The sequence below is a fragment of the Tachysurus fulvidraco genome, chromosome 21 (assembly GCF_022655615.1).
Source record: "Tachysurus fulvidraco isolate hzauxx_2018 chromosome 21, HZAU_PFXX_2.0, whole genome shotgun sequence".
Lineage (NCBI taxonomy): Eukaryota > Metazoa > Chordata > Actinopteri > Siluriformes > Bagridae > Tachysurus > Tachysurus fulvidraco.
In genome coordinates, this window is record NC_062538.1 from 12,111,940 (window position 1) to 12,120,117 (window position 8,178).

An 8,178-nucleotide genomic window follows, 5' to 3' on the forward strand; every position below is an offset into this window, starting at 1 on the left:
TGAACAAATCATTAAGTAACTATTGTGGTTAAGTAACTTCATTAACATTAACTAATGCCTTTGTTATTGTGAACAACACACACTAATTTTACTATTGTAATAGTATCTTGGAGAGTATCTTAAGAGTATCTTAACAGTTGGGGCCTGCTGATTTAGGATGCAAAGCAGAGTTACAATCTCAGGTCTTTCTTTAACCCTTACATTGGTATGTAAGGGTTAAAGAAAGCTGGACATCATGCAGAGAATTACAAATTTTGAACTACAAACTTTGAAATATACCAGCCTGTAATTGTGCATTAACGTTTGTGCCTCTATAGTGAAAATAATTAAAAAATTCAGTTTTTTTAAACTAGAAAATTAGGCATTTTTGCATATTAATGAGGTTTATTATACCAAATATTTTTGCAAAATATATGTTAATATGTTGTAAACAAATTAGACTAAAAAGGTGAAAGAAAGAAAAAAAGGCTATCATATATACTTCGTTTTTTATAAGCAGTCAACCAAGGTCAACTTGACTTGGTGCTCCTAATTTGCATAGGAATGTAGACGAGGTCTGCAGAAGGGTTCGTTCGTTCGTTCGTTCGTTTTCTACCGCTTATCCGAACTTCTCCGTCACAGGGAGACGGTGCCTATCTCAGGCGTCATCGGGCATCAAGGCAGGACACACCCTAGACAGAGTGCCAAACAATCACAGGGCACACACACACTCTCATTCACTCACACACTCTGCAGAAGGGTTAAAATGTCTAAATAGCATAATCACGTTCTATGAGAGTACCTAGCTACTGCATTTGATATAGTATCTGTGTATTTGATTTAATAGCTACTTTGATTCTCCATTTGATTACAGTAGGGTTGTAGGGATATTCGCTATTGAAAATCAAATTGCGTTCCAGTATAGCTCAGGTCTGATTTTACAGTAAATTAGTTTTAATGCCATAGTGCACTGTTTGAGGGGAAACCTACTATAAAAGTAGGACACAAGTCAGGAATTAATTCACAAGCTCTGTGGAACTGAGGCTTTGTGTTATGATACACTACTGAGCTGAGTCTGTTTTCCTCCTGTAACAATTTCTTCCTATTTATGATCTCCACCTTGATGTGTGAAGGGAGCAGCTGTGTCAATGCTTCACTGACAGTTTTCTGCTGTCTCTCACATGTTTCTTCCTCATCTTCACTGCTGCTTCATGACTGTCTAATTCCCTCCCTGTGTTGTGCTTTTTTCTGTTGCTTTTTCTACCAAAGTACATTCATGAGAAAGGGATGAGGATTATGTCTAGCAAGAAAATCCAACCATCCAGGGGTAGGTGATCACGTGATGCTGTTTGTCACCCCACCCCTGCACCTGTCTAGTTCAACAACAGCCGGTTTCATCTCCTCAGTTATATTTGATGATGATAATGATGATAATGATATTTATTACCCGGAGTGACGATTCTGCTCTGGATGTTGAACAGAATTATGGTACGCTGCCTAAGTGTGTGTCCATTCAGATCGATCTGTTCACTCATCCAGTTACAGGAGACCACAAGGTTCCAGTAAAATCTCATTAAAGAGATAAAAGAGTCATAAAATATTGAGACACATTAATTTCTATAGCAACAGCTTGAACACAGAGAAGGTTAAGGCTAAAGATTTATGTAAGGAGATGTTTGCTTAATATCGATAAAGTCATCTCCAGTATCAGTTTTTTTATAATGAACATTGGACATGGCAGTTTACACGTTGACGTTTCTTGGTCATGTGACAAAGCTGCTATTTTTAGTGTTATTGAGTTAAGGTGATAACAGGAGTTAGCCATCTTTGCACATCCAAGTGTATGATTTATAAAATTATAACCAAATCTATTTTTTCTAAGAGGTATAACATTGTTTTTAACCTTGCATTAGGCTGCTTGATAAAATATTCTCAAAATATTATTGTAATATTAATCATGCTTTCCTTCATTGTAAGAATGTTTTCATGATCCACAGTATTATCCATACTTTAAAAATAATCTCTTTTATTAATAATTATTTACTGGCTTGCTAATAATAAATAAATAATCTTGGTCACATTGATTAAAACAACTCTATACAGTAAGCATTTTATTCTGTATGAACTGTTTGCTGAAGTGAAAATGAAAGCTCAAATTAAAATCACTTGAAGCCAAAAAAAAACAAAAAAACAAACAAAACTTTTGTAGCTTTCAAATCATGTTCATTCTTAACTTTAAAAATCAAACCTCTGTAATGAAACTGTTTAAACTGTTCACACCTCAGAAACAAGAAACACAGATTCACCACCAAACCCAAGAACAACAGCTGGGCACCGAACTTTAGCGAGTAAAAATCATCCTGCATAAATTGAGTTGCATGAGTTGTAGGTATATTTTTAGTGAGCAGGTGCACATGGACAACACTGGAAAACTTGGGAGCAGTGATGAAAGACACGAGCATAGATGGTTAACAGTGTTTTCTGTTAGTACTGGAAGGATCCATAGGTGAGAATATTCTCCTGAGATTCTCTTTCTCTAAGTTGCTCTCCTATTTTCTGAAAAGCCAATGTTTTTTCCTTTGCCTACTGTATATGTGTATATACATACACGTGTGTGTGTGTGTGTGTGTGTGTGTGTGTGTGTGTGTGTGTGTGTGTGTGTGTGAGATTGAGAACAGGTGATTGCAGTCAGGTGTGTTGTGGAAAGTGACGTGTGCTGCAGGTATGTTTGTTGGCCACAGTGTGTGATGGGAAATGGTAAAAAAAAAAAGACACTGAACAAGTTTTTTTTTTTTTTTTTTTTTTAAATATTTTTTATATATTTTGTTTGGAACAGAAAACTGAGTCCAGTTGAGGCTAATTTTACTGTGACACGGAAAGGATATTTGCAGTTAGCTCCCTTTTCAGGACAGGCCTGAGTATTGTTTTCTAAAATGATAAACTATGTAAAAACACCGCAGTTGTTACAGTGTAGATCCATCCAAAGCAACAGGGGGCGCTGTTAGACAGAAATGTGATCAAATTTACACATCATAGCGGCGAGCAAAATAAATAAGGTCATGTATGAATTTTCGTCATGCAGCTAGTCTAAACATTAGCTAGCAGAGTATTTAAATACTGTAGAGCGGAGAGTAAAATAAACATGAGAAATATCATTTCTGCGAATCATCTACTGACACCTCACTGACAAAACCGGTGAAGTATCTCTTTAGAGTGTGAATCTTACTTAAGTTCACATTACATTTTGTCATGTTGCTTAGTGTCAGTAAGTTGCTACAGTATGACAACATTTTACATTGACCTTTAAGACTGAACGCAGACCAGTATTTAAAATATAAGATATTTATAAGCGACTCTGACAGCGCTGTTGAATTCTGGGTTCTGATTGGTCAGATTGTGTTGATTACTTTTCTTTAACAGCACCTTTGACAATAATGTGTCTGTATCACAGGTTTATATGATGCAGCTCTATACGTTATGAAGCAACTACACACAAAAATATAAAAATGTACGTAGTTGTTGATATTGTGAAGTTTTGTAAGGAGAACGTTAACACTTCACAGCAGCCAAGAAGCTTTTATTGTCATTTCATCCATATATAGCTGTTGCAGTACACAGTGAAATGAGACGTTTCTGCAGGATCATGGTGCTACTTAGAAAATAGACAGAGCTACAGTATAAGGACTTAGTAAGTTAGTCCTAGATACATAAATGCATCTGTGCAACCTGGTGTAAACAGTGCAGGACAAGACAGAAAGACAGTGCAGGACAAAAGACAGAAGGACAGTGCAGGACAAAAGACAGAAGGACAGTGCAGGACAAAAGACAGAAAGACAGTGCAGGACAAAAGACAGTGCAAACAAAAGATACAAGACATCACATAAAAGACAGTAAAAAGACAATAAACAAAAACAGCACTGACCGGTGTGTAAATACTGTATGTTCAATCAATATTATGTGTGCAGAAAAATACTGGAATGAACACAGTATAATAGCAGCAGTTACATGAGGTATTGTAAAGTATTGTGCAAAACAGCAATCAACTGAAATGTGAGACAGCATGTGCAAAGAGCAAAAACAGTGTGTAAACAGTTTTTGATGGATGTGTAATGGAAGAGTGTGTATTTGGTGTAGGTCTGTGCAGTTAATGTGCGTGTGTGTTGTGCTCAGTACAGGGAACAACTATTTAAAGATGCTGTAATGACTGAGGAGGAACGAAAATTTTTTGAAACGTCAAATGTAACTAATCATTGCTGAAAAATGTGACATGTCTTGAAAAAAATCATATAAATTGGGAAAGTGTCTCTGTATACCATGTTTGGGGTAGTAACAGTAACTTTGATAGCACCTGATCATTTTCAGACGTTATTTTCCGATTTTTAGCATGGGCCAAAGTGTGTTACTCCTTTATGACTCACACATCTCTTAATTTTCTTTATCAGTCATGATAGATATATTTGTTATAGTATTATTCATAATTGAACATTGTTCAATTATGAATAAGACAATTACAAATGTATCTAAATATTTAAAATGAACTTTTACACAATTTTACATGGGACAACCAAATATTCTTTAAGTCTTCTATATTTTTTAAAAGCTATCTGTCAAAAAAATGTTTCTCTAGAAAACCTTAAGGGTTCTTTTGGTGAAATTAGGGCCCTGTACACTCTAAAAACTTAAAACTCCAGAAACAAAGATTGTTGATGATTATTTGCCTTCAACAGCACAGTCAACAGTTCAACAGTCACCTATTACACTATTCATATTGTATACCACAGCATCATTTTTAGTCAAATAAAGTATGTGTAAATATTAGTCTTCATTGTGGGAAAAAACATATGAAAGTTTGATATTAAAATATAAAAATGATAATAATATTGTAACTCCCTCATTTCTGTTTATTATAGGTTTCTCTGTTTCTAATCCCTCCATCTCCACTATGGTGCGTCACAGTAAACTTCAGAAACAAGTGTTATCTCTCTACAGAGAGTTCCTGCGTGCTGGACGGGACAAACCTGGGTTTTTACCCAGAATACGGGAAGAATTTCGCACAAATGCCGCCATCCAAAAGACAGATGTGATGCATATTGATTATTTGTGTCGACGAGCCCAGAGACAGTTGGAGCAACTTCGAGATGTGAATACCAAACAACTGGGTTTCTTCAGCAAGACCAAGGAGGACAGCTGACTTTAATATGTATATATTTATGGACAGACAGGGTTTCTTGAGGTGTCAGTAACACTGATCAATCTTATAATAAAAACAACGTTAAGCAATTGTGTTGATGGCTATATTTATATAAAGTTTATCAGCTCTTCTTGTTGTATAAATTGCACACTTTCTGCAGCCCATTGGTTACAGGGTGTATGTGGTGTTGGTAATTATAGACCCATTCATTGACTTGTTTTTTTTTTTATATCCTTTGTAAAGGAACTACGTTAAACCTGCTAAATCCCTTATGTATTACCCACATTAAATACGAGTGTCAACAAATCGACAGAAGTGTTTTAATGCACTGAAAGAGCTGAGCCAGTAGGGGGCGCTGGTGCGTGACACGCCATTAAAACTCAGCAACAGAAAGCAGTCCGTGTAAACAGGAAGTGAAGAAGGGGGTGAGTAAAACGCAAACGTTATAACAAAGAGTAAAGCGTTCTATGATTAATTATTACAATTTTACTATAAGGAATTTTACTTTGTGTCAACGCAGGCAGAAAAATGGCGGAGTCGAGAAAGATCAGCAGTGAGATGACAGACGCGCAGTTAATGCAGCAGGTTAAAGTCGATCATCTGTCTTGTTCATTATCATCTGCTTCTTTCTTTCAGGCCTGCAGAAATACTTACTTATCTTTTATTCAAACGAGCATTTATGTTATATTAAAAGTACAAAATGAATGCTATGCATGTTATTTATAGTTAACCTTGTGTTAATATCTCTGTGCATTGCTATTATAAGATTCTGTAATAATAATGATGTAACCTTTGTGATAATACCGGCTTTCTGACTGTACATCTGTGTGTTACATTCAGTTGGCTCTGCTTGGCTGGCTGAACAGTGACCGTGTGGAGTGTAAACAGTTCCTCACAGCTGTCACTGGCATGCAGGTGGCTCGAGAAGTCCTTAATAGATTATCAGGTCAAGGAAAAGTGGACGCTTACAGGGTGAGGTGTTTTTGTCAATCACATTATTATTGCAGTTAACATTTACATTTATGGCATATATCAGACACACCTATCCAGAATGACTTACAACTGAGCAACTGAGCTTGCTCAGGGGCCCAGCAGTGGCAACTTGGTGGATCTGGGACTCAAACCCATGACCTTCCGAGCAGTAGTCCAAAAAGTTAACTACTGAGCTACTACATCCCACAGTTAATACATACATCTCCTACAAGTGCTTAATCCTGGACAGTGCAGTCTGTCCAGGGAACACTGAATAGGGTGTAGGAATAGAAATAGAACCACAAACACACACTTTCATTCTTGCATGTTTTTGGTGGTGGGAGAAACCCAGAGAGAAAATGTGAAACTCCATACAGGTGATGATCATAATTTATGAATAAATTGTGGATCAATGTGTGAGAAGGCACTGCTACCCTCAGTACCACCTGATTAAGATGAGTATTGTGTAATAATTATGTATTAATAATTATTATGTAATAATTATTATTGTGTATTGATGCAGCAATGCTGTTTTTAGCAATACAATACTGAGAGAACAGCTCTGAATATTTGGCTAATAATCCATACTGACATACACAAATTGTGCACCTTGTCTATGCTTAGACTCACTAAGCATAGACAAGGTGCACAATTTGTGTCTGGTGTTCAAAAGTGTTTGGTGTGTCAGTGAATATTAGATTGGTACTAATTTTATTTAATGTAATTGTATGTAAAAAAAAAAAAAAAGTACACCTGTATGTATTCTCATTCAATATGTTTTTGTCATTGCTTGATTGAGTAGAGCCATAAGAAAAGCCGATAGAGAAAAGGGCACAAAGATGCTGACACTAACCCTCATTAAGAAATCCAGGTTTTATAAATAAGCAAATGTTAAACTCTCCCAATGGATATGTTCCATCCATTTTTGGTAATGATGTGCTTTGTATACTGTATATAGCATACTCCATACTAACTTCTCTGAGATCAGATATGGAACGATGTTGACTCTTGATTGTCTTGACAGAATGAATGCATTCAGAGCGTGGCGGATTACGTACGGAGGAACCCTAGAGCCTCGGAGCGAGAGCTGAACGCAGAGGTGGAAAAGAATGTGCTTCTGTTTGCCTCTAGAGTGCAGGCTTTAGACTCTTCACCTCTCCTCTGAATGCACAGATGCCTTCTGTCCTCACCCTGCCTTGTACATTACATCTGAAATTTTTACATGATTTTGCTAAATGTATATGATTTTATGTTAAGTATTATTCCTACTTAAAATGTGAAACACTTAATTTCTTTAGGCTTTATAATATAATTGCTACATGTGCACCTACATTAATAAACTGGGGAAAAAAATGGATTTCTAATGTTACTTATTTATATAATGCGCTGATTCATATTGAATCATATTTCCACAATGTCTTTTACTTAATTTATTAAATAAATTTCTTTATTAATTTTTACTTTATATAGCTAACATTATGCTAACATTATGTAACTATTTATTACCTAGGACCTAGTATGTGACAGGGTTTAAGCTTAATAAGTTAAAAAAAATGTTATTTAATATACAGAAAAAAGTTGATATTGTGAGGATTTCTGGAAGAAGGCACTTAATTAACATTTATGAAAGTGAAATTATTGTCAGAGTTTTGTAACAGTCAGAGGTAAAAGCCTGAGATGCTGGTGAGGGAATGTCCGTTTATAGCTGATCTAAGAAAGGAGCTTGCAATATATAGACAAAGATAGCTAGCTTGTTTTGCAGATATTCCAGTTCCACATTAAACATAGCAAACATTTGATTGTGATTTAAGAGAAATTAAACACAAGAGAATGCTGTTATATGAAATAACCAACTTCATGTTGTAACAGCAACCTTACTTTGTGTTGATCATAATCACACCATGATGATGATGATTGATTGATTTAATAACAGCACACTGACACAAAAATTTAGGTGATACTATATAACTAAAGAAGTAACCATCAGTCATCAAATGTCGCACACACACACACACACACACACACACACACATATA

At 35.7% G+C, this 8,178-nt stretch overlaps 1 protein-coding gene across 8 annotated transcripts; it reads left to right on the plus strand.

Moving 5' to 3' along the window:
* Positions 1–2,678: 2,678 nt before the first annotated feature.
* On the plus strand, positions 2,679–7,499 carry LOC113638545. Of its 8 annotated transcripts, none has more exons than XR_007139039.1 (6): positions 3,042–3,244; positions 4,890–5,212; positions 5,414–5,595; positions 5,691–5,755; positions 6,011–6,142; positions 7,167–7,499. XR_007139039.1 is itself a non-coding variant. In XM_027139832.2 (4 exons), the coding sequence occupies exons 2-4, from the start codon at positions 5,699–5,701 to the stop codon at positions 7,305–7,307; spliced, it is 330 nt and encodes a 109-aa protein (XP_026995633.1). In that variant the 5' UTR covers positions 5,414–5,595; positions 5,691–5,698; the 3' UTR covers positions 7,308–7,499. The 8 variants fall into 8 exon arrangements, 1 of the variants encoding a protein (XP_026995633.1); XR_007139040.1 differs by having other exon boundaries at positions 4,890–5,179; XR_007139044.1 differs by lacking the exon at positions 3,042–3,244 and adding an exon at positions 2,679–2,701 and having other exon boundaries at positions 4,890–5,595.
* Positions 7,500–8,178: the final 679 nt, after the last annotated feature.